Source organism: Haliaeetus albicilla, chromosome 12 (genome assembly GCF_947461875.1).
Source record: "Haliaeetus albicilla chromosome 12, bHalAlb1.1, whole genome shotgun sequence".
Classification (NCBI taxonomy): Eukaryota; Metazoa; Chordata; class Aves; order Accipitriformes; family Accipitridae; genus Haliaeetus; species Haliaeetus albicilla.
In genome coordinates, this window is record NC_091494.1 from 27,241,593 (window position 1) to 27,266,573 (window position 24,981).

A 24,981-nucleotide genomic window follows, 5' to 3' on the forward strand; every position below is an offset into this window, starting at 1 on the left:
GTAGTGACCACTGTAGCATGGACCAGACCCTTCCCAGGGTAGACCCTGCTCTGTTACAATGACACATTCAGGGTCCTTAAATCTCATGGGATAAAGATTCTCCATTCAAAGAACAGAGCTGCTTCAAGAAGCAATGCAAGTCACAACTTTTACCAAATATTTTTTATTCAGTATGTTTCGCTAATAGCTTTTTTTCTTCTACCACTTGGATTCTGTCACACAGGGCTCTAATACAAGTTTTATAGACATAAACCATCACAGGGATGCAGCTCGCGTTGCAGGAGCTCAGCTCCATCACCTGAGGCTGGAGAAGTGGTGAGCGGGACCCCATGAGAACCGGGCCGATGCTGGAGCTCACCCCCCTGCCTGATGCTCTTTTTGGGCTGCGTTCGTGGGGAATTGGCCCTTCTGCCTCTGCCACCAGTCTGGCCCTTTCTGCACAATGCCTGTGCTCAGCAGCGCAGGCACTGATGGCCAGGACCCTGGGAGGACTTCTTGGGGAGGCATGGCTGAGCAGACCTGCCATTCAGATCCAAGGTAGGGCGGCTCAGCCCATTCCCAGCATGTTTACTTGGCTGGGAGAAGTGGATACACCTCTCCGCGCCAAGACATCGGGTGGGCGAGAGTGCTCCGACTTCCCAGCAAACCGCTCCTGTTAAAGGCCGGGATGCTCTCTCAGGTGGTGATGGTGGGATGGGTGTTCGCCAGTGCCGTGGACCACCATGCGGCTGGGATGCTGCGGCCCTACTCCGATACGGGAGGGATTTGGTGCTGTCCCCTAAGCACCTGAAAAAGTCCAGCATGGAACTGCATTGTGCAATTGTGAGGGCTGGCTGGTGCAAAGCCAGGGGAGACTCCCCTGCCACGACCCTGGCTTTAAAGCGTTAAGTAAGTCAGAAAGACTATTTTTCCCTTTTGTTCAGACACCTCCTCCCTAGCTAGCTCTAGTTAACATACCATACATCTTGCAGCTACTGTTGGTCAGGAATTTATTTGAAGTACATCTACATTAGAAAAACTAGATTTTTTTTTTTTCTTCAAATCACTCTTAAAATATCAAAACTTATAAACTTTCCTTTGCTGCATGGAGGTTGTTCATGTGCAGGGTATAAAATGCCCATGGCTCGGGGATATAGATCACGCCAGGGTACTTCTTCCTGAGAATTTTGTCATTCCACAGCCAAACCACCCAAACAGCAATGAGGACCAGTGTTATGATGAAGGAGTAGAACAGAAAAAGCCCATTGCTGTCCAGGACAAGTCCTTTGCGTTTCTGGTGCATCACTAAAGCCATCATGGCAAAGAAAGTGAAAATGTAGAGGATGAAAATCTGACCCTCTGTCACGAGATACCTACAAAGCAAAAACAACTGTTAGTGCCCCCTGGGAGAAAGCATTGAGCGACAGCAGCCCCCAGCACTTCCAGCTTTACCTGGGGTGAACATCTCCCCCTTCTCCCTACTCTACATCCAGACAGATGAAGCTGTGCTGCTTTCTACTGCCAGCTTTTAAGCTGTTACTTGTTTTCACGTTTCTTACCACTAATTTAACAACTGAGCTATGGGCTTCATTAAGAGAATGGGTAAAGAAATGCATGCCCAGTCTGGGATTTGAAAGGGGATTTGTGAATGGGATGCTTAAAGGCAGAACCAAAGCCAGACTGTGGCTCCCACCTGTGGATGTTGTGCTTATTTAGTCCAAAAATCCACTGCTCCCCCTGTGCTGTATCTGGCAGTGGCCAGTCCTGAACGGGTGTTAGCAGGGGGAAGAAGGAATTACACTCCCTTGTTCTTAAATCGCTAGCACACAAACTGCACAGATTCATGCTGATATATTTAAAGGAAGTGCAATGGGGTAACTTGGAACTGACCAAATCATCTTGATGATTTTGACTATCAAAAATTAATTTACTGTACAAAACCAGTCTCAGCAGGGGGCAAAGCCACAGGCAAGAGAGAACATCATCTCTGAGGATGAATGAAAAGTTGTTTGGCTGCCATCAGGGAAACCGTTTGGGAAGATGAGGCTAATGAAAATGGGAAATAAATAAGACCTCTCTCAAAAGGCTATTTGGACCCGCAGGGTGAGCTGAGGAGGCAGCATCCGAGCATCACACAGGCGGCCTGGGCTCTCTGTAAAATGCCTGGACAACTGCTAAGAGCATCCCCACTGCCACCAACAAGCTGAGACCTGGCGGATGGGCTGCAAGCACTGGGTGACCATCCCACCCAAAATCATTGAGGAACTGTCTAACAGCACAGTGAGCGGCAGCCTTTGGCGGGGGGGCAGAACGGCAAGTACCATGGAGGCTGGAAGCCGGAGCTCCAGCAGTAACAATATGACTGACTGTGGTTGAAAAAAACACCCTGAGCAGGGACAGGAGTGCTGAGGGGTGACCCTGAAGTTGTCCCAGCTTGCAAAGGCTAAAGCACCTACAAATTTCAACACGATTTGATTTGATTTGATTTTCCAGACCTGCAGAGCAGAAGCTACAGCAAGTTCTGCCCTGGAAAATGGAGAACTCCTGCCTGCATGCTGTGGGGCTGCCTGCATTACTCCCTCTTCATCCCTCACCCATGCAGAGGGGGCAGAAGCCACTTACCAGTAATAAAGGCTGCTGGGCCCCATCAGAAGCAAGGCAGCCACTGGCATCCTGCTCTCCTCTTCAACAGGGGTGAAGCAGCCGGTGAAATATATAAACAGTATCAGGAAAAAAGGGATATACCTACAAACATAAACAACTCCAATTGGTGGTGTGACACTGGAAGGTGTTTCAGCCACCCCCCCAAATCCAAACTGTGCACACAACCAATTCCTATGCTGAGTCCATGAATTAATTTGGTGAAGGAGCAGAAGCAGAGGCCACGCAGCCTGCTCTGACCACATGTGCTTAGGCAGGTGAAACAGCAGGTAACTGGGGTGTGGGGTCCTGTGGTGCCAGTCAGGGCATCGCCTCTCTGCCAGCATCACAGCTTTTGCTACAAGATTACTGCTCTGTCCATATGACAGACGAAGGGCTGGTGGTGCCTGGTGCAGGGCTATTGTATGTCCTGGCTGCACCGAGTGCTCCTGCAGATGACTTCTGGGGCTCTGGCAGGAAAAGCCCAAGTTTGCTGATTAGGTCAAATGCTGGGCTCAAGTGCTCCATCAAACAATTGCATCCGTTACACTCTCAGACTCTAAGAGGCTGTGTAAGAGTGTTGTGTTAAAAGCTGAACTGCAGGAAAGCAGGACGTGGACCAGGATTTCAAGAACCTAACAGAGCCCTTTTTTATTTAAAAGGACGGGATTTGCTTGCTTCACAGCGCTCAAGGAACAGTAAATAAACTGGGAAAGCCTGATGGGGAAGAGATTTCCCTCTGCTCTGAGCAATCTCAGGATTATCTGGCAGCAGATAAAGGGCCAGACAGTCCTTCCTGGGGTCTTTGGTGCAGGCAGAGCAGCAGGACATAGGACACGTCTACAGCGCCTGGTGCTGCTCATGTGGGCGGGAGGGTGCTGATGGGACCTGCCACAGCCTGCAGGCCCTACCAGCATTACCTGCCCCTGGGTCAGCAAATGCAGCCATGCTGGATGAAACATGCTGTCCAGCTGGAACAAGCATTTCTAGAATTGGCTTGGGGCAATAGTGCTGAAATCAGACCCTAACTGAGCTCCCTGGATCACCACGGTCAAACGGTCTCTGTTACTGGGTGGCACTAGTCTCGCCATGTGAGCAACCCTTCCCTCTTGCTGGAGGGTCACTGAACAGATGCACAGCAAAGGAGGGGAGCGAGCAAAGGGCTAGAGAGACTGGGCAGAGTCGGGTTGTTTTGGGTTCAACCTCCAGAGGAGCAAAAATGTGGGTGGTGACAGTCAAGGAGTCTGCGGAGCCCTCAGACCTGTGCTGTAACCTGTCTCTTTATCTGGGTATCCTGTGGAAGGTGGCTGAGGGGTGAGACCTGACAAGCCGTTCTTCTGGCCCCTATGGCCGTCAAACAACTGCTACATCCTAGAAATATCACTGAGACGGAGACAAAACTAGGGGGAATGGGTGATTTTCTAAGGGAGAGATCCACTGTAATCACACTGGCTATGAGAACATTATCCTCAGCCAGCTCTCATCAGCTGCATTTTATTTTTTTACGTATTAAGCTACGATCAGATCAGATCTGCCCTTCCTTGTATTACGTTCTGAGGCCACTAGATAGACTGTAAATTGCTTACCACATTGAATGACCTAAATATTCATCATAGTAGTACAGCAGCTCAAAGGAATCAATCTGTAATGTACCAAAAAGAGATTTAAAAGGGCAGAGGGAACTGGATGCTATTGAACAAGAACAAGCAATTAATATATTTTTTAAGTGCTTATATAAAATGCAGCCTCTTTACCAGTGTCTCTGGCTTCAGGTTCTTGATGATGGGATTCTCTCTTACAGACAGATGGTGCTGGTAGCCACTGAAAATCAGGCGATGGTTTACGGAGTCTCCAACTAGGTGGATGCTGGCTCCCATGACAAACATGATGATGCTGACATAGACCATTGATCTTGGTAAGGTTTTGGGGGATCTCTCGATGAGCTAAAAAAACATAGAGATGTGTTGAACAGTGAGAAGGTACCAGCAGAGATACATGACAAGTTCTGCCCTCTTCGACTTCACGGTGCTTTGCAGAAAATCATCAAAAAACCAAGCAAGAGGCCTGCAGAAAGCTGCAGGTGTAGCAGGGAAACAGTTGTCCCCCTCGGGAAAGCGGTGCAACCGCACCAGAACGAGCTTCCCTGATTGCAGCTACTTTCCCTAAATGCATCTCCTCAGACACATTTGCATCAGCCTACATGGCTTTCAGGCTTGAATACACACTTTATCCCTGTTTGCAACAAGAAAACCACATTTTTTGCCCTTGTTAAACCTTTCTGCAAAGCAGCACCCATAACCTGAGTCAACGCTTAGACCGAATCAGTGATCCAGTACTTCTAATACAGCACTTGAAGTAATTTCTTCACCAGATGTGATCAAAACCAATTAATGAGAAACAAAAAAGCAACTGCTTTCTCTAGTTGCTCTGCTGAGTGGATCTGCAAGGCTGGCTGTGCCCTCCAGTGGCAGGGAAAGCCTCCAGCAGCACTCCAGCTGAGCACATGCACTTCACTCCCTGGCTAAGAGACACTTGCTCCTTTCTAATTCTCTGCTGGATGATTTTCAAAGGCCTCTTGTTGAACTGTTTGGGGTTTTTAGTTCCTTCCTAATGGAATTGGACTCACCTCTCTGTGTATTTGCTTCTAAAGAGGAAGCTGCGTTTAAACCCATATCTAGGAATACCTAATTGCTAGCAAAACCAGTTGAGGCAACCTTTTGAACAGCAGCTTTAGCGATGAGCTCTCCCTGTACCATCTCATGGTCTGCTTAGGTCTGGGTGGAGGCAGGCACGTGAGGCCGGCAGGGAGCCCGATGTTCCTCAGAGCCCGGGGTGAGCTCCTGCAAGCCTAGCTGGGGATGAGGAGCAGGAGCTTCTCTCCAGAAAGGAGCTCCCCACTCAGCTTGCAAAGCAGGGAAGACCTCAGAAGATGTAAATCCTAGCTCCAGCAGTTCAGGCTTTGGAGGGGACGCCAAGCCGGCCTCGGGAACCATGGGTCAGGGGGGACGCATCAGCCCAGCCTGAGGATCAGCTGGGCCACCTTCGCCTCCTATCTCCCTGCTGCCAAATCAGCTTTGCAGCCCTTCATAAACAGTGAAAAGCTCCTTATTTGTGTTTCATTTTGAGGCTTAACTTTCCCTTTCTCTGTATCTGCTGTATGTATGTCAGAGGAGTCAGAGAGGACAAGAAGAGCAAAAGGTCCAGGAGAGCTCTTGTCTGATGGAAAAAGACAGTGGGACATGTCCCTTGAGGGGACACTGGGCAAAAGAAATGCATCCTGAATAACAAATGGGTTTTTTCTGTGGACCAACCCTTCATGCTGTGCTGCCAGGGAAGTCCAAGATAGAAAATTTTAACCTGATGAGTACCCAGCCTGCAGAAATTGGCTGTGTCAGACTGTGATGGGTCAGACTGAGCTTCAGAGCTTTCACATCACCCAAAGGACTTCGATCCTGAATATTCCTTTTTGGCCATACCGGCATTTAAAATCTCCCAGACAGACTCAGGAGAGAGAGAATCATTTACATCTTAGGACATAATTCAATTTCTAGCTAATGAAGGTTAAAATATATTTATAATTGCTTTCTCATATCTTCTGGCTGCTAAGTATTTAATATAAGAAGATTTCTAATGATATGACAGTCTTTAACCTCATAAATGGTTTATACGATCCAGTGGCTGGCAGCTGAAGCAAGATAAATTCAAGCTAAACATACAATTCTAATGTCGAAGAGCAAGTGTAATTAAGCTCTGAACAATTCAGAAAATCTACTATAGTTCCAGCTGTCTCATAAAATCTTTTAAGTCATGGATGGATGTTGTCTAAAAATACGCTTTGGCTCAGCCAGGGAGAAGGGCTCTGACTCCTCCTGAATCCGGAGTTCCCAGGGAAAGTGATTTGCTTTGTATATGCAGGAAATTGAGTTGCATTAAGATGGTCACTGCGTTGCTCTTTAAAAGGTGGCATCACAAATTCTTTCTGAAGTGGCAAACCTCTAACGTACAGTAGGGCCAGCTCACTTGCAGGAGTTTGTGAATAACTAACATTTGTTCACCAAGTTCCTAACAAACTCTCAGCCTGTTTTTACATGAGTAATATTAAAAAAAAATGCAACACCTGCACCTCAAGGTTTACCTTTAGCAGAAGAAATGGTGTGATAACATTGTAAGCCATGTGGAAATAATCTCCAGCACTTGGTTTATTTAGAGGAAACCACTCCAAAGGTAGGATTATCTGAGGAGGGGGGAATAAAAAGCACATCAGTATATCCTCACCACCCAGCTCGTGATTACAGCCCCATCACTGGCTGAAAGGCAGGGAGAGAGAAAATTCTTGCTTTGGACTGCTGCTGCTTTCTAATCGTCAGCTTGACTTCATGTAGCTGTTAGTAACGAAGTTGGGCAGCTCTTCTTGCAGTAAGCATCCCTAAAAGCACAATCTGGAACTAAGTGCTAAACGCACAGGATATTTACATCTCAGCCATTCACTCCTGCAGTGCTGCCCAAAGACAATGCCGTGAAGTTGTGTGGCTGAGTGAGCAAGCAAGGCATTCGGGGTCCTGCAGCAGTGGATCTCCGTTAACCCTCTGCCACATGCAGATGCCAGCAATGAAAAATTACATTTGAGGGCAGTGGCCACTTCTGCCCTGCACGATCTGGAGACCAGGAGTCCCAAGCTCCGGAGATACAGGCAAGGTATGGGAAAGAGCAGCAGGAACCTCTCCAGGTAACTTTTGTTATGAAAATACCAAGTTGAGGGACAGATGACTTGCAACAAGTTTCCCAGATACCTTCCCTGTGACTGGAGCAACACGCTTGGTACCAGTTATACCAGTACACCACAGTGGTCCTCGTCTCAAGGACAGCTCCTCAAGGGAGTCCCTTTGGTGTAGAAAACAGCCCATGGGTCTACAGGGGACCACCACGGCTCTGCCTCCCTGTCCTCCACCCCAAATATGTCGACCGCAAGCAAAACAGCGTGCCTGCCTCTGCCACACTCACCATCGCAATGGGACGCCCAAAGTCCAGCACCCAGTTCTGCAGAGTGAAGTAGAACCACAGATCAAAATGAAATGGGGAGGTCTTGAAGGTGTCCTCGTTCTTGCCTGCTCCATGCCTAGAGATGATGGAAGTGACAGTGTCAGCCTTAAGTCATATAACAGGTTTCCGAGGAGGCAGGGAGCAGACTCTAGGTCTGCATCCCCACAAAAACCCTGTATCTCCCTGGCTGCCAGTGCATCTCTGGGCTTTGGGATCTGTGGAATAACAACAAGGCTGAGAGGCCAAAATGAGGAGGACGCAGTACAGAAAGACAAAGCATTGTTAATAAAAACTGGCATGTCCCTGAAAGGAGGCTCTTCCTGGCTGAGAAGTGAGCACAAAAGCAGCATGAAAAGCTTAAGTGCTGAATTAAGTGCAACTATTTTTAACTTTTGCATGACAAAGCAAAATTCAACTCCCATGGCACTTCTGCTGAACGCTAAAAATGCATTGATGCCTGGTGGTACTCAACCACAGGGATGCTCTGGACGCACTATCACCTTCATCTTCCACTCTGAAGATCCTCCTCCTCTGCCTTTGCAGAGCAAGGCCTGATCCAACCCCGCTGAACTCCTTCCATCAAAGAACCCTCCAGCACCACCAGACCTTCACCTCCCTATGGGAAAAGTGGACGAATCGCTCTTCTGTGGTGCTGAGACCAGAACGGCATCAGCCGGATCAGCCATGAGCTCGTGCTACCCGAGCCCGTGGTCCAAACCCGACGGATGGAGGAGGAGCATGGTTGTACCCTGAACAAGTCGGGGTGCCCTGGATGAGCCAGGAGAGTTGCAGCTCCCTGGAAGAGGCCATCAAACCCTGGACCAGCCGGGATAACCCAGGTAAGCCAGGATGCCCCCGGACAAGGCTGTGGGGCCGAGTGGGGGAACCCTACACGAGTCTGGGGGACTCCGACCCTCCGGGATACTCTGGACAACAGCAGCATCCCGGACGGGGTGCCGGTACCCAGGATGGGGCAGGGGATGAGCTGGGGGGGCTGGGGTGTCCTGGGGGACCTTGGGGCAGGATGAGCTGGGGGGGAGGGGGGCTGAATGGGTTGGGGACCCCCGGGGAACAGGGCGGGGGGGAACCCGAGGGGAACGGGGAGGGGGTGTCCCGGTCCCGTGCCCGTGTGTCCCCCCCCCCCGGCCCGGCCCCGCCGCTCACCTGCCCGGGTAGAGCGGCCCGGCGGGCTGGGGGGAGCCCGGGGTCGCCGCCGGGAACGGCCGCCGCCGCGCCGCGCCCTGCATGTGCCCGCCCGGCCCCGGCCCCGGTCCCGGTCCCGGCTGGTCCCGGTCCCGGCTGGTCCCGGCCCGGCTCCGCCCGGGCCCCGCCTCGGCGCCGGGGGACGAGCGGCGGCTGCGCGGCCGGTGGCCCCGGGACCGCCCCGGCCGGGCGGGGAGCGGGGGGAACGGCGGGGCGGGGGCAGCTCAGCGCAGCCCAGGCCGGCCTTCCCCTCCCCGTGCAAAATGCAGGCAGTTTATTGTATTTCCCTTCCCTCGCCAAAGCAGGAGCGGATAATCTTTGGTGGTTTTAAAATCGAGGAAAAGGAGAAGGACGGTATTTAACTCCTTAATTGCTCTTTCTATGAAAAGCTCTCGGCCCTGACGCACAGCCGCGTATTCTCCATACGAGTCCTCACCCGGCCAAGAAAAATGAGATTCGGAGGTGGGAAAAGGCTGGCACAGTATGAGGTGGAAAATACAGCCCGTCCCACGCAATCACTGTAGTGTTTTAAGCCCGAGGTTTGATGGAAATAAGGTGGTGGAGCACAGCATTGGCTCTGCCACAGGTTTGGCTTATCACCACGAGCAAATCACTACGTGTGGCAGGTCTCGTCTCTGTTCTGGAACGAAATAACTTGTGTTCTGCACCGGCACGGCGTAAAGCACATGGACATTGTTACTCCAATAAGTCGGGAGACGTGGATGCCATGCTCTGCTCCCTCTCCCCCGTTTTGCCTGGATAAATGCCGTTGGGTCGGGACAACTCATGGGCAGTAAAACTGTGAGGCAGGGAAGGATTTGCACCCTCTGGGACTTAATTTGCACCCCCTGGGACTTGTAGTTTAGGGTCTAAATCAGGAGATGCAGAGCTCCTTGAGCGGAGATACAGCTTAAGATGTGCCGCTGGTCTCAGGGGAAACGGGGATTTGATAGACTAAGTGGTTTCATGCACTGAAACCCTTTGGCTTCTGACCCTGCTCCTGGGCAGCTCGAGGACTGTTGACGCTGAGCATGGTGGAGCTCAGGGGCTTACACAGAGCTGGGAGCTCTGCAGTAACTACACTGACACATTTGCGTCTCTGTTTCCCTGGCCGCGCGCGGCAGTGTTGCTGAGATGGTAAATGGGGATAATAACTTGAAGCTGCGCCATAGCCTTCTGCTGAGGAATTGTGGTCCGGGCCACAGCGAGCTGGACCCACCAAAGCTGATGAGGCTCTAAGAAGCTGCAGAACAGAGACCTCAGTCCCTCTGCTCAGCGGTTCTGCCAGGAGGGATGGCCAGTGGTAGCATTGGTGCTTCCTCAAGGGACCCTCTCTGCGCCATTCATGCTAACCCATGGGGGAACACGAGTGGCAGCTGGGCAGGATTTGTTGGGAAAAAAAAATAATCCTTGAAAAGTGGAGGAGATAGTTGAGGTAATGGAGACAGGTTCCACTTAAACTTACCATGAACCCTGCTTGTCACGCTGTACCTTACATGCGTATGTGGCTGTTAAAAGCTGATCCTCCTTGACTGAACACCGCAGAGCTGACCGCGGCCTGACTTGCTTCCCTCTCGCCTCTCCAGGGCTCCTTTTGGCAATGCTGGCCGTGCAGCCGGGCTGCTGCTCCCATACATAATGCACAGCCTGGCCTGCACGAAACTTTCCACAAGAGTTGCAGCTCCAGTTGCATGATTTTAAATTAACTATTAATATGGCTGATACTGTATCCCCTTGAGAACAATGGCACACAACAGACAGTGGCGCAGGTTGTGTATCACGTTACTTACTGCGGCCTTTATTGGTCTCAGGTAACCAGTCACAGCGTGGGGCACCTCCCGAAGGTCTCTGGGAGTTGATCTGTACAGAGGAAAGGAGAGGCGGCCAAGCAGGTGGGTTGCATTTAGCTCTCGGTTAAGCTGATACGTGTGCAGCGAGGCTGGTAATGGCGTCCCTGAAACCAAGGACAAAGCTCCTGCGTGTGCTGAGACTGGGCACGACAGGCTTGTCGGGGTGGAGTCATGGCCGAGGCGGTGAATGCTGCCGGTCCCTTCTTTAAAAAAACCAACAAACTGAACCAAACAAAACCCAACCCAGCCCAACTGATCCCAGCTCAACCCAGTCCAACCAACCCAGCCCAGCTGGACCCAACTCAGCCCAGCTCAACCCAACCCAATCCAACTGAACCAGACCAGACCCAACCCAACCCAACCCAACTGAACCAGACCAGACCCAACGCAACCCAACCCAACCAACCCAATCCAACTGAACCAGACCAGACCCAACCCAGCCCAGCTGAACCTATCTGAACCCAACCCAACCTAACCCAACCCAGTCCAACCAACCTAGCCCAACCCAACCCAACCCAACCGGAGCCGAGCTGGGAGGGCCCGGCCCAGTGCCAGGCCACCCGAGGAGGGCAGGCCAGGGGAGGCCGTGCAGCCTCCGGCCGGACAGCGGGCCGTGAGGCCCCGGGGGCGGGCGGGCAGCACCGGGGTGCCCGGGGGAGGGGAGGCTGCCTCGTCCCCGCCACCCCGGGGTCGTGAGCCGCCCGCGGGGCGGAACGTCCGTGCGCTGCCGCCAGTTGCCGGGGGGGTCGGAGGGGGAAACGGGAAAGGGCGCGGCGCTTCCGCTTTCCCTTCCGGAGTCGGCGGCGGGGGCGGAGCGGCGGCGGACGCCCGTGCCCGCCGCGCGCCCGGCAGGGCCCTTCCGGCGACCCGTAGCGGTGCCCCGCGCGCGCGCGGCGCGGCCCTCTGCGGCCGGCGGAGCGGCGCCGGTCCCGGTCCCGGTCCCGGTCCCGGTCCCGGTCCGTGCCTTGCCGCTGTAACGGGTCCCGCCTCCCCCCGTAGGGCGGGGCCGGCGGCCGGGCCGCGGGTTCGCGTCCCCGGTCGGGACAGCTGAGCCGCGGCGGCGGCGGCGGGGATGGGCCGCGGGCCCGGGGCGGGCGGCGGGGACTCGCGGGACGGGTGAGGCGGCGGTGGGCGCTGGGGCTGCCCCGCCTCGCCGCCGGCCCGCAGGGGCTGGCCGGGCCCGGGGGGCGGCTGGCCCCGACGGGGCCGCATGTGCCCCCCGCCGGGCACCGAGGCAGGACGGAGGAGGAGGCGGAGGGAGAGGCCGCCCCGGCGGCGGGGCAGGCCGGTAGGCCCGAGCGAGGCCGACCCGGTCGTCGGGGCCGCAGTCGGGAGGAGGAGGAGGCGGCGATGGAGGGCCTGGCCGGGTACGTGTACAAGGCGGCGAGCGAGGGGCGAGTGCTGACCCTGGCCGCGCTGCTCCTCAACCGCTCCGAGAGTGACATCAAGTACCTGCTGGGCTACGTCAGCCAGCACGGCGGGCAGCGCTCCACCCCGCTCATCATCGCCGCCCGAAATGGCCACACCAAGGTGGTCCGCCTGCTCCTCGAGCACTACCGCGTGCAGACCCAGCAGACCGGCACGGTCCGCTTCGACGGGTACGTAGAGCTGGCTGCCGCCCAGCACTGCCCCGACCAGAAATCGGTGTCGGTACTGGCACGGTGTAAGGGCTCAGGACCCCGTCGTTCGCCCAGCTGGCCTTAGGGAGGTTGTTTTCGGAGCCGTAAAAACGCCTTTGGCCTTCCGAGATCCTCCACCTGAAACTGTAGACGGAATAATATTCGCCGCAGCCTAGAGAGCTCCTCAGTGAGCTTGTCACCTCACATTTTCTCTTGCTGTGCTGAAACGGCCTTTTCTGTGACATTTCTGTGCCGCGGGTGACAGTGAGCATTGGGTCAGGGTCAGGTGCTAGCTGCACACTGGGAGCTGGGCCTTGTTTTACTCAAATTGAGAGTTTTTTGGTGTCCAGCCCAGACAGCCCGAGGAACATCCCTTCCTGGCTGCTGGCAGCCAAGGTATGGGATGGCTGGGAACGAAATGTGACATTTTAGGATGGGAAGGGAAGAAAGGGAGGGAAGGGGGTGCCAGACCCTCAGATGGGACCTGGCTGGGGCAGCGGTGCTGATGCCACTCTTTGGGGAGAAGCCTGGCTGTGATGTCTGGGTCCTCAGGCGGTGTGCTGCCACAGCACAAGGAAAGAGGAATGTTGTTTTTAAAATCTCCTACAGTGCTCATCAAGTTCTTGCCCATATGTCGGCCTTCAACATAAGGCTGACTAATCGTGAAGGTAGATTGGTCTTTTGAACAGCTTCAGGTTTTGCAGGTAGCTTGCACCAAGAGGAGAGCTCGCATCAGATACTGAGTGAGAGATCGTGATGGGTCCCCGTGGATATCTTTCATCTGGTTCCTACTTGATGAGCTGGAGTTGTGCCTGTGCAGCTCCACCTTGCCCAGGGAAAGACTGGCTTGGTTCTTACATGCTGAATGAAGGGGGAGGAACCGACTTCCCTGTGTGGTTTGGTTTGTTTTTTTTATTTCTTTCTTCCTCTTCCAGCCCTTTTTTTCCACAAGCAAAAACTGGTTGGGAATACCTAGGGTGAGGTCTGCCCCAAATTCAGTTAAAGGAAGGGTTTCTGTTGACAGAAAGCGATAGGAAGGGCTGTCAGACCCCTCTGCCACTGAATTTTCTCCTGCTGTGCCTTGATGGGATGGTGATCTGCTTACCAGAGCCTCTGCCTGGTGCAGATTAAAGGAGGTGTTGTCTGAGACACAATGGGCACAGTGGGAGTCGCAGCCTGGTGAGAAGAGAGGCAGCATGTGATCCCGGCATTATTGTCGTTCTTGGGATAAGGTGGCACAGGCACAGCAGCTCTGCTTGTTCGGGCTCCGGGGTTTTGACTTGTAAATATATACCTCTGCACCAATAAATTACCTCCTGTTCATTAACAAATCCTAGGCCCTGACTTTCCTCTGGTTTTAATATTAAAGTATTTTAGTGTGATTATTTACAAAACAAGGAACCTCTTACTGTGACTAAAGGTGTAGACATCTCTGAATGCCAGAGCTCTTAAACGGCTTCTGGAGTGTTGTCTAGAGGTGTTGGATTTACAAACAGCCACACTTCTATTCCTGTTGAGCTATGTGAGAGCTTCATAAAATGATAAAAATCACTGTTAAAGTTAGAATTAAGTCAGTGTCTTATGATATTTTAACTTTGGGAAACGTGACTGTTTGGACATAGGGAAATAAGGTATTCGTCCCTCCTCTGTGATTTGGGATGTGCTTCAAGTGTGTATTCTCTGCAATGTGAATGCCACCTGTTTCTACATTTAAGTGCTGCTTCAAAAACCAGGAGAACAGAAAGGACATCAGCCTTTAGCTTTGTAGTTACACAACGTGCTGTATTTGGGAATGAAAACAACTTAAGAAACTGTCATGCTTTGCTGAAGTTAACTGTCCCCTTGTTTACCAGTGCCAGCAAGCTGTCTACAAGGCTATGATGTAAAACAGATCTCTGAAACAGTCCGGCTCAGAAGAACTTCTGCTTTTTTTATTCCTGGAGTTCCATTTGAGTAACCAGACTGCTGGTTTACCGTGCGGTCTCTCAAACAAGAAGTATCGGCGCAGCAGAAGTGGTTGCAGTTTTGCAGCTCAGGGCGAGAGAATGAGCGAAGTGATATGAAATTCTTCAGCCAGCTTTGCTGCCAGGGCTGGTGTAGTGTATAGCTGTACTGTTAATCATGTCTGAGTTTGTTTTTTTGTGTCAATATGTCAATTTTGAGTTTTCTTTCTTTTTTCAATGTGTCAGTTTCTGGCACAAGGCATCAAAGAAGCGGTAATTTTTGTAACTATTCTTCCTGAGACCTCCATAGGCTGAGGGCTGGAGCTTGCAGGTAGGATCTCCAAAGCAGCCCAGGAAGTACTAGTGCAAAATGTGGCTAAATCCCCTGGCTGCTTTGAAGTTTCAGCTTCCCACGCTTCTTCCTTTGAGAGTCCTGCGTGCTTGATAAGTCTCTCATTCTTTTACCTTGGCTATCCCGGTAAGTTCCTTCAAGTACAAAAATAGGATGGCTATAAAATAGTTTTTAATGGCTGGGTGCGTACGTGCCTGTTCCATACTGCTTGGCTGGCTGTAAAAGATGCTTTTGAAAGAGCGTCAGTTTAACTGCTTGTTTCTGTCTTCACATTTTCAGCTTTGTCATTGATGGAGCCACAGCTCTCTGGTGTGCAGCAGGAGCCGGCCACTTTGAAGTAGTCAAATTGCTGGTGAGTCACGGCGCCAATGTGAATCACACTACGGTGACCAATTCGACTCCCCTGAGGGCCGCGTGTTTCGATGGCAGACTGGACATTGTGAAATACCTGGTAGAAAACAATGCCAACATCAGCATTGCCAACAAGTACGACAACACTTGCCTTATGATTGCGGCTTACAAAGGCCACACGGATGTGGTGAGGTACCTCCTTGAGCAGCATGCTGATCCCAACGCCAAAGCCCACTGCGGTGCCACGGCGTTGCACTTCGCGGCCGAAGCTGGCCACTTGGAAATAGTGAGGGAGCTGGTCAAGTGGAAGGCGGCGATGATGGTGAATGGCCATGGGATGACTCCGCTGAAAGTCGCTGCCGAGAGCTGCAAGGCTGATGTTGTAGAGCTGCTGCTTGCTCATGCCGACTGTGATAGGAGAAGCCGGATTGAAGCTCTGGAACTTCTGGGTGCCTCATTTGCAAATGACAGAGAAAACTATGATATAATGAAGACTTACCACTATTTATATTTAGCGATGCTGGAGAGGTACCGAGACAGTGAGAATATAATTGAAAAAGAAGTTCTTCCACAAATTGAAGCTTATGGAAACAGGACTGAATGCAGGACTCCTCAGGAATTAGAGTCTATTAGGCAGGACAGAGATGCCCTTCACATGGAGGGCCTCATTGTGCGGGAAAGAATTCTGGGCTCAGACAATATCGATGTTTCTCACCCCATTATTTACCGTGGGGCTGTTTATGCAGATAACATGGAGTTTGAACAGTGTATCAAGCTATGGCTTCATGCATTGCATCTAAGGCAAAAAGGCAACAGGAACACTCATAAGGACCTCCTGAGGTTTGCTCAAGTCTTTTCTCAGATGATACACTTAAATGAGCCTGTTAAAGCCAAGGACATTGAGAGCGTTCTGAGGTGCAGCGTCTTGGAAATAGAACAAGGCATGTCCCGGATCAAAACCACCCAAGACTCTGACATCCACACAGCCATGGACAACTACGAATGCAACATTTTTACCTTTCTCTACTTAGTCTGCATCTCTACCAAGACCCAGTGCAGCGAAGAGGATCAGTCGCGAATCAACAAACAGATTTATAACCTGATTCACCTCGATCCCAGAACTCGGGATGGCTCTAGTTTGCTGCATCATGCTGTCAATTCCAGTACGCCGGTTGACGACTTCCACACGAATGATGTCTGCAGCTTTCCTAACGCACTTGTCACAAAACTCTTGCTAGATTGTGGTGCTGATGTCAACGCTGTGGACAACGAAGGGAATAGTCCACTCCACATCATTGTCCAATATCACAGGCCCATCAGTGACTTCTTGACATTGCATTCCATCATCATTAGCCTGGTGGAGGCTGGTGCTCATACAGACATGACGAACAAGCAGAAGAAAACCCCTCTTGATAAAAGTACAACAGGGGTGTCTGAAATACTCCTTAAAACTCAAATGAAGCTGAGTCTCAAGTGCCTGGCTGCCCGAGCAGTACGGATCTATAACATCAGCTACCAAAACCAGATCCCCAGAACTCTGGAAGAATTTGTGAAGTTTCACTAGGCAACTTAAAATCTTTTGTGGTGGTGCTATCCTGGGATGACATCAATTGCAGACAGCAGAATGCATTATGTGTACATGGAGTTGTTTTTCTCTATTGTTTTGGTTTTGGGTTCCTCTGGATTCAGTCTGCAGCCTCAGTTCTCATGCAGACCATGGGCAGGGAGAAAAGCCACATCATTTTCTTGTAGTCAAATCTGATGTTTGAGATTTTGGTCATTTCTTTTGATTAAAAGAATCGCTTCGTTATCTCTTGGTTTTGTAAACAAAATGAAAAGAATCCCAATGTAACTTGTGCAGAATGTTTTCTTTCCGATAACGCATCTCCACTTATGATTTGCAGCCAAGTGCTTTAGGTAGTTATTTACAAAGGCACCTCTGAAAGCCTGTGTCACCGCGCTACCGAGGCAGTAGCTTTGCAAATTTTAAAACTTCTTGGAGTGAGGTGGGAAAGGGCAATTAGAAATTATGTGGTAGTTGGTTAAAAGTGAAATGTCGACATACAGAGCAGTCCATTGCTCTCATACCTCACCATCTTTTTATGCCTTTCAGTTAATGCTGAAGACGTTGGTAACGTTTTAAATTTTTTTTTTTTTTTAATTAAGTTTTGAACAGCAGTTATCAACAGCTACAGACATATGGAATGCTCTGTTAGGAAATACAGGTTTAAATTCAGCTGTGGTATGTTCATCTAATAACAGTTGAAATATCAAGCTCTTCATTTACACTACTACAGTAAGTATTGAATAACTTTTGAAAAAGGAACTTGCACATTGACCGAAATGAACCGGAGTCATGGTTTCTTTTTATGTAGCTAAGTTGCTCATATATAAAGATCATGCATGGATACCTAGAAAATTTATAGGGTATTTGTGTTTGTGTGTGTCCCAACATTTCAAAATGCTTTTAACTTGTTTTTTGTTGTTTCAATAATCAACATGCACCTTTTTGACTCAAAGTATGTAAAACTGCACTCTTGGATTCCAAATGCTGTATCTTCCTAATGGAGTAGTCTGTCGCCAAAGAGAGTCTTCCTTGAAACTGCTTGAAACTGGCTTTTCCAATAAGCGTGGAGTCTGTGCCTCCCTGAATTGGACTTGAGGATTTTTCATGATTTTTACTCCTTTCATTATGAAAATCTCTATGAAACCTGATTTTTAAAAAATTGTCCTATCATAAGATCTTTTATGGTAAGCAACTGATTGTATAATAATGCTGTTGCTTGAGAAAGTACTTCTCCTTGGTAGAAGTTGCAGATACTCCGACAGTAAAATGTCACTTGTTTTGACAGGCTACTGAAAACTCTGTTTATTTTAAATGCAGCTTTTTAACTGTAAGATGATGAAAGAATGTTCTGTAGGTTTTTTTTAAACAATCTGGGTAGAACTTTAAGGCGAGATTTGGGCACACGTTTCTATTTGTATTACAAATAAATAAACATTGAATGTGGAATTAGCTTGTAACTGTTAATTTTTGTTTAGTGCCAAGCAGAATAGTACTGCTTGGATTGTACGGTACCATAAGCGCTGGCTGTTGCATCTCCTTCAAGGGAAAAGCTTCAGAAATACTGTGTCTTCTAAGCTGCAAACTTTGCTCTGCTAGAAACTAGGACCTAAAATGAAAAACATGTCTGTCACTTTTATCTCAGGTAGGTTGGGCTACTGCACTTAAAACCCCATGACTCTTGCAGTCGAAGGTCAGGCAAAATGGCAAAGCTAAATTCGGCTGCCTGGGGCCTTAATGCAACAAGTGGATGTTGTCAAATGGTTGGGAAGGTGTTAGTGTTTCTGTAAATTGTTACCCTAAATGTGTTCGTCCTGTGTGCTGAGATGTGGTCATCAGAAGTCATCAGGAAAGCTGCAGTTTTGCTGAGAATTTACAGTGGTGATTTTTAGCCTGCTTGTTGGAAATGCAGAAAAATGTTTAAGTCGCTGTGGCTTATCACGAGAACCGGGGAATGCTTTTAGTCTCCCATTTGGGGATTGTGTCCCTTACCACTAAAGCTTTGAACCTGAAACTTGAACAACTTGAGACCATGTACCAGGTAGTTACTATTTAGGTAGTAAAGTTGCTGGTAGCTGACTCGGTTAAAAATTAACCAGTATATGAACTGGTGTGTATGGTTACAGAAGAGAAGTCTTCTGTTACCCTGTGCCATGTGCTTCAAACAGGGCTCTGGTGCCTTGCTGTTCCTTTTTGCACTTGCACATTTATAATTTGTGATGTGCCTGTAGTTAAAAATGAGAGTCAGCGGTCCTTGAGTCTGTTTGACTTGGGAGAGTGAGGGGGAAAGAGGGGAGAGGGCTGAACACTTGCAGTGACTCATACTGCTTGCTGTATAACAAAGCGTTCTGGATTGGAAATCATTTCGAGTTGCTGTATCATTGATTAAGACTGTATTTCCTTGCACTATTTCTTTTTTTCTCAGGGCCTGTTTCTGATGTGGGGTTATCTAAGTGTTGTGTTCTTGTGAAATACCTGTATAAAACTGTTCTTGGAACAAACGTGCATGCTTGAAATATCTGTAGGTAATAATAAGGTGACAGAAGCTGCTCCTCCCATAATTCTGCTTTTTTAATAAGAAACAGAATGTTACACCAAACGACCTTGTGGAAAAGCTGCTTCTTTCTCCCTTCCTGTAGCTTTGTTCTGATCCTTTCCCGCTTTTGGCTCCGTTGCAGGATATTTGCTGAGGTTCTGCTTTGTTCTTGCTGTTCCTGGGATGATTTCAGTATGTGAAGACCTGAAGAGAGAGGATGCTGTTACCTAGAAGCAGCAATAAAACTTCTTGTCAGTAGATTGCAAAGCACTTTCTATAAAGAGGGGGAAGGTCTGTGCTATGGAAGGAGCAGCTGATGCTAAAGCTGCTCCCATCTCAGGTGTGGTCCCTGGTCTTTGTCCCAGTTCCTGATGAAGACGGGTTCCTGCTTGTCTGCAGCCCGGGAAGGTGGCGTCATGGACGTGCTGTTCTGCTGCCTGCGCTCTGGCAGTGAAACCTCTTGGCCAAGGGATAGGGGAAAAAAAAAAAAAAAAAAGGTGGGTGCCTGTTTCTGCACACTGGTGGATGCAGCAAAGTCCATCACGGCTCTTGGCGTCCCAGGACCATCCCTCTCCTTAGTCTGGAAATTTCTTTTTCAAGCATTAAAAGCTGGAAGAGTGCGCTTGGTGTCTTTGTGGGAGTTATTTAAAGCTCTCGATAAAAATCTGTACAAAACCCACTGGTGCTCCTTCCACTGGGAAAAAGGAGCTGTGTGACATCACCTCTGCCAGGGACGAGGCATGTGTGTGCCCATAGGTGGTGGTCTGTTATTTATAGAGCTGGCTCGGCGCAGAGAGCTGCTGTTGGAGAGCAGACTGGCTTTTAAAAATATACCTTCCTGAGGCCAGCCCACACTCGGTGGGATGCAAACCCTTGGCAAACCTGGAGTCTCGGTCCTGCTAGCCGGAGGGATGTGAGCCCGAGCAGAAGGGCAGTGCCACTGCAGATGGAGAGAGCTGCAGCTGGCATTTTACATGCTTGTCTTTGGGCCAGCTACGCTTAAACCATGGTCCTTAGGTGGTGATGAGAGCCCTAGCTGGTCCTGGCATCGTGTAGCTGCATGAAAAGCTGAGGTTTTCACTTATCCCATAGGCTTCTGCATCTCTGTGGAGGCAAACGTTGCTCAACTTTACCTCAGAGCCTTGGCAGCAGCAAGCAGGGAAGAGCACTTGGCTTAGTAAAGAAAATGGTTTTCTGAAAAAAAGTCACTTATTTTTTTTGAAATGATGGGACTCAAGTTTTTGTGTTTGGCAGGGCTTGCATACCAGCCCCATCACTGCCACTGCTGTTGCTGCTGCAGGGTGCCTGGTGGGGGACCAGTGGCCCTGCAGACGTGGCTCTGCAGGGACCCCCACAGCCTCGAGCCCCGTCCTGGCTGTGGCAGCGGTGCCTGTTTGCTCTTGTCCCCCTGCTGCGCTCACAGCAGGGTTTGCCGGATCGGGCCCCGGCTGGGGCTGTGCCACCCTGGTCAGGATATGTCAAGGTGCAGAATTAATTAACGAGTTAGTTTATCTGAGGATGGCGAGAGCTGCCTCTTGTTGAGCGGGTCAGATGGGGCGGCTTAAGAGAGCTTGTTTCACTGAGGCTTCCCTGGGCATGAGCGTGAATTTGTGACCCGAAGTACCAGTGTGGAGCAGCTCGACCGCTTTGCCTGCGCTGTTGTAAGTTAAATTGATAAAAGCTGTCGGTGTAAGTAGCTTTAACCAAGTTCTCAGCAGTAACAAACCCTCTTTGTGTTTTCGGAGAACAGCTGATGCTTTCACGCCCGGTTTGGGTAAAGAGCAGCCTGCAGCCGGGCTCGTGTCCCACAGGGTGGGCATCCTCCCCAGGCACCCAGAGCCCCTGCGCTGCAGAGAGAAATTGGAATTGTGCTTCTGGAGAGTTTTGCCTGAATGGGAATGAAAAAGTGCAGCTTTCTTTCCTGTGAGGGCACAGAGCGGCTGTCACACACCAGCCATCTGGCTGCGGCAGAGGTATGGCCGCACACTAGGGACGGGCATCGGTGGGCAACAGCCGCTGCTCCACGCCCTGGGACACTGCTGGGCGGGAGCTGTGTATACAGGGACAGTATAGAAATATATATATGTATATGTACACACATACACACACACACACATATACGCCTATACGTATGTACCCACACATAGATAAGCATATACACACACATCTGTACACACACACAGAGATCATAGCGGGTGCACAGTGTCCCCTGTGATCACAGCTTCCCAAATATGAAGGTTGGAGATGCTCTCTCAAGTACATACACACACACACTTATATTCATAGACCACACACATATATATACACACACACACGTAGATACACATATATGTAAATACACATACGCAGAACCTGGATGGTGCACTATCTTGCCTGTGAGCATGGTTTCCCAAAGCTGGAGGATATATGTCCACATGTAGAGGGAGAGAGACTGAGAGTACATAAAAAACATATATATATATACACACATATGTCTATGTCCTTATATGTGGCTCTGGAGCCGGACAGCAGCAGGAGGGCACCCACGTCCCTGGGGATGCCCTGCTGAAGGATCCTGCCCAGCCCTTGCTGACCTTCAGCTCTTTTCCTTGCAGCTGGTGCTGCAGGTATTGAAAGCCTGGGGAGGAAGGGAGGGACTGTGCAGGGGCTCAGGGGGAGACGAGCGGCCACTCTTCACGGCACCAAGGGCTGAGATGCTTTTGGGCAAAGCCTTGAAAAGTGGTTAGTTACTTTTTTCCTAGGAATAAAAGGTTGGAAAGATGCCATCAGTAGTTCTCGTGCAACCTATGTGCTTTCAACAGCGGTAAGGCAATTGAAATTGGTTCAGCATGAAAAGGGAGAAAAAAAACCCAAATCTGCGAAATTTGGTCTCTTTGGGCCCATGGGAGCGCCAGCAGTGCCAGCATTGCCCTGGACTCATGGAGCCCCAGGCCCCCACCCTGATGTCTGCACTGGCATTTTGGCTCTCCGGGTTAGCCCTGCACCCCAGCTGGGCCCCCTGGGAAAGCTGAGACCTGAATCAGCCAGAAACTCTGCCATTAACAACTCCCATTCAAGGTGAGGATGCCAGCAATGAAAATGAGATTTTTATTTCCCCCCCCCCCCTTTTATACAATAAGCGGGGCTGATTCTGCAGCACGCCTTCCTCTGGGCTCACAAAGGCTGCAACCCCCGACCACTCATCCCACCTGACAGCATCCCTTTAAAAACAGGCTGCAAAAAACTTGCATCCCACAATAAATAAGTGGAGAATGTCTGAGCCCCGTTCTCCTCTGCTGCATCCCAGAGGCATGTGAGCAGCTCCCCCCTTTGTACCCAGCTGAGCCGTGCAAGTGAGCTAGCACAGAAGGGGAGTAGAGGCTATTCATTTTTAAAATACTGTATTTTTAATCCTTAAAAAATACTAGGACAGTATTTAACAAACTTCATTACACATCCAGCAGACATATGCTTTCTTTTCATCCATAAAATTAATATTAGCATAAATAATTCTGTTATGCAAAAAGAAAGATTTTTGTCAAACAGCACCGATCATCCGGTTTTGCGTGACACCAAGTATGTACAATTATAATACACGTGCGGACCCTTGCTGGACACAAGCTCTTCAAAACTGCTCAGTTTGTAGCAAACACTTCAAACTGGTTTTTGATTTTTTTTGTTTAAATTTCTGAATTTTTTTTTCTCCTTTGCTTAAACAGGTAAATATTTTTAGAATAAGTATGTACAGCTGGACACTGGAGATTTGCATTAAGGTGCTTTAATTTGCTATCATTTGTATTCAGTGCATTAAGAAGGCGGCAAATTAAAATCTCCACCCAATTGCTCTGATTAGCGAATGCCACGCAGTTTGAGAGCCGTGGCCCAGCAAAGCCCGGGGGTTTGCTACAGCCCAGCCATGGGAATCAGCAATCCTCATTTTAAAAGGATATTATTTTTTACAGATTTTTGCAGCCCCATAGTCTGCCCCAAGTTACAGGGCACGTTGCTTCGGTGGCCCCTCCGTCCCCGCACTGCTGCCACCTCCTTGCAAACCCAGTTTGAAGCTCCTGTCGCTGTGGCATGGGGCCACAAGTAGGAGTTGGGGATTTTTGGTACGTGTAGGGTGGTTTGTTTTGGTGGTTTTTTTGGGTTGGTTTTTTTTGGCTTTTGGACCTGTTTAGGTGATTTTCACACAAAGGGGTGTACTCTCATCTCGATGCAAACCCAAGTTCAGCACCCAAATCCCTCGGCATTGAGGCGAACCTCTGCTCCGTAACCGGTGAGGGGCTGGGAGGGAATGCGGGGAGGGGGGAGGAACCTGGTGGCCCCGGCACCATCACTCCAGCCCCTGGGTGCTCCGCTCCCGCTCCGCCGCTCGCCTGCGGCTCCCGCTTTTAAAAAATCCAAGCTGTAGGGTTTAAAGAGAAACAAAAGAAAACCCCACCATTACTTCAGCTGATTGCTGGGAAGCGTCTCTCTTTTAACGGGATATTGCCAGGAGGTTTAGACCCTGAATATAAATAATATGGAAGCGGAAAGAGGTTAGAGGAGCTTTTTGTGATGTTCGGTGGTGCCGAGGGGCTCATGGGGCTGTGGACATGGAGCTGGGGGGCCAGGGGGGTCCCTCCTCACATGGGGGTCTCCACCGAGCCCCCAACACGCGCGGCTTAAGGGCTGCTCACCTTCCAGAGCACGAGGACGAGCAGGGCCAGGAGCAGGAGACCTCCTAATGTGCTCCCCAGGATGATCCAGATGGGGATTTGCGATTCCTCCGGTTTGGAGATTTCAAATGTTATCTGCAAGGAAACGGCATCAAAATATGCTGCTGCTGCTGGGTGCATGAACCAGGTGGGCAGGGGATAGGGCATGGGGACACATGGCATGATAGTGGGGATGTTGAGCATCCCCCCGCTTTGGGAGGATGCTGGAGCTGCTGGGGAGGATGCCCACCGCACACACCAGTGATTTGGCTCAGGTTTTCCCTGCTGAAGCTGGTGGTGCCAGGACCAGAGCTGCCCGGCTCTGGCCACAACTGCACCGAGTTGCTCCAGGCTCTGCAGAGCTGGGTGCCTGGCTTGGATTGCTCCAGCCCTTCTGCTGGACACAGGGTTTTTCCCACTGGGGTCAGAGCAGAGTGTTGCAGCATCTCCAAAGCTGCTAGGTCCATGTGTGACCGTCCTGCCCAGGGACTCACCTGGCGGCTGGGGTCCTCCTCGCGGAAGATGAAGGGGCTCCCGAAGCGTCGCTGGAGAACAGCGTTTGTGGTAAGCTTCAGTGACTTGAACTTCAGCTGCGCAAAGAGATGCTGGACATGAGCACCAGCCATGGGAGAGGACCCAGCGCTCTGACCAGGTGTCCCCCCATGGCTTTGCTCCCCAACACAGCTTTGCATCTGTGCCAGGGATGCTGTGTGCTGCATCCATGGGGGAGGACGATGCAGGTCAAGTAGTGAGTGTGGCTAAATTGCAGCAAAAAGGACTGCTCAAGATTAAATTCCCCATGACGAGGTGCTGTGCGGGATGTTAGATGCACACACCAATAGAATAAATGGATTTGAAAACAAATTAATCCCACACATACCCAGGTTCCCTGGCAGGGAATGCAATTACAGGAGAGAAAAAAAACACATGTTATCATGGTGCGAGGGCTCCTTTGGGGGATTTCTCCTCAAAAGCCGTGCATCTGCTTTGGGAGGACTTACTGCTTTTAGAGACTTCATCCACAGATTGCCATGCAAGTGCAAGTTCATCTCCTCGTTGGGGGCTAATTTCACATTGCAGTCGATGGAAACAACATCGGAGTTGCTGTGGTTCTGCAAGGGGAGAAGTTTGTGGTGTGGGAGCATCACTGCCGAGAAGGGGATAAAAGCCTGCTGGGCTTCTCCCCTGGCATACACTGAGGGGAGTGAGATCCAAACCCCAGCAG

At 50.4% G+C, this 24,981-nt stretch overlaps 3 protein-coding genes across 6 annotated transcripts in view; 1 reads left to right on the plus strand and 2 right to left on the minus strand.

Moving 5' to 3' along the window:
• Nucleotides 1-134: 134 nt before the first annotated feature.
• CLN6 (CLN6 transmembrane ER protein) lies at nt 135-9,011 on the minus strand. The gene is made up of 7 exons (XM_069798661.1): nt 8,824-9,011; nt 7,621-7,735; nt 6,755-6,853; nt 4,374-4,562; nt 4,206-4,261; nt 2,602-2,724; nt 135-1,352 (listed from the first exon to the last, which is right to left on the minus strand). Exons 1-7 carry the CDS (start codon nt 8,904-8,906, stop codon nt 1,064-1,066), a joined length of 954 nt encoding a protein of 317 aa, XP_069654762.1. The 5' UTR covers nt 8,907-9,011; the 3' UTR covers nt 135-1,063.
• Nucleotides 9,012-11,714: 2,703 nt separating this feature from the next.
• Nucleotides 11,715-17,990, plus strand: FEM1B (fem-1 homolog B). Its single transcript, XM_069798669.1, has 2 exons — nt 11,715-12,310; nt 14,906-17,990. Exons 1-2 carry the CDS (start codon nt 12,063-12,065, stop codon nt 16,539-16,541), a joined length of 1,884 nt encoding a protein of 627 aa, XP_069654770.1. The 5' UTR covers nt 11,715-12,062; the 3' UTR covers nt 16,542-17,990.
• A 1,103-nt stretch (nt 17,991-19,093) lies between these two features.
• ITGA11 (integrin subunit alpha 11) overlaps nt 19,094-24,981 on the minus strand; it is a 53,629-nt gene continuing 47,741 nt past the window's right edge. For 2 of the 4 annotated variants that reach the window (XM_069798664.1, XM_069798665.1), the window contains exons 27-30: nt 24,758-24,868; nt 24,251-24,346; nt 23,739-23,852; nt 22,441-23,464 (exon numbers count right to left, since the gene is read on the minus strand). In XM_069798664.1, the coding sequence (XP_069654765.1) occupies nt 23,393-23,464; nt 23,739-23,852; nt 24,251-24,346; nt 24,758-24,868 (393 nt within the window). In that variant the 3' untranslated portion in view covers nt 22,441-23,392. Of the gene's footprint in view, nt 19,282-22,440; nt 23,567-23,738; nt 23,853-24,250; nt 24,347-24,757; nt 24,869-24,981 lie in introns of those variants that run through there. The other 2 variants (XM_069798667.1, XM_069798666.1) reach the window with 2 other exon arrangements.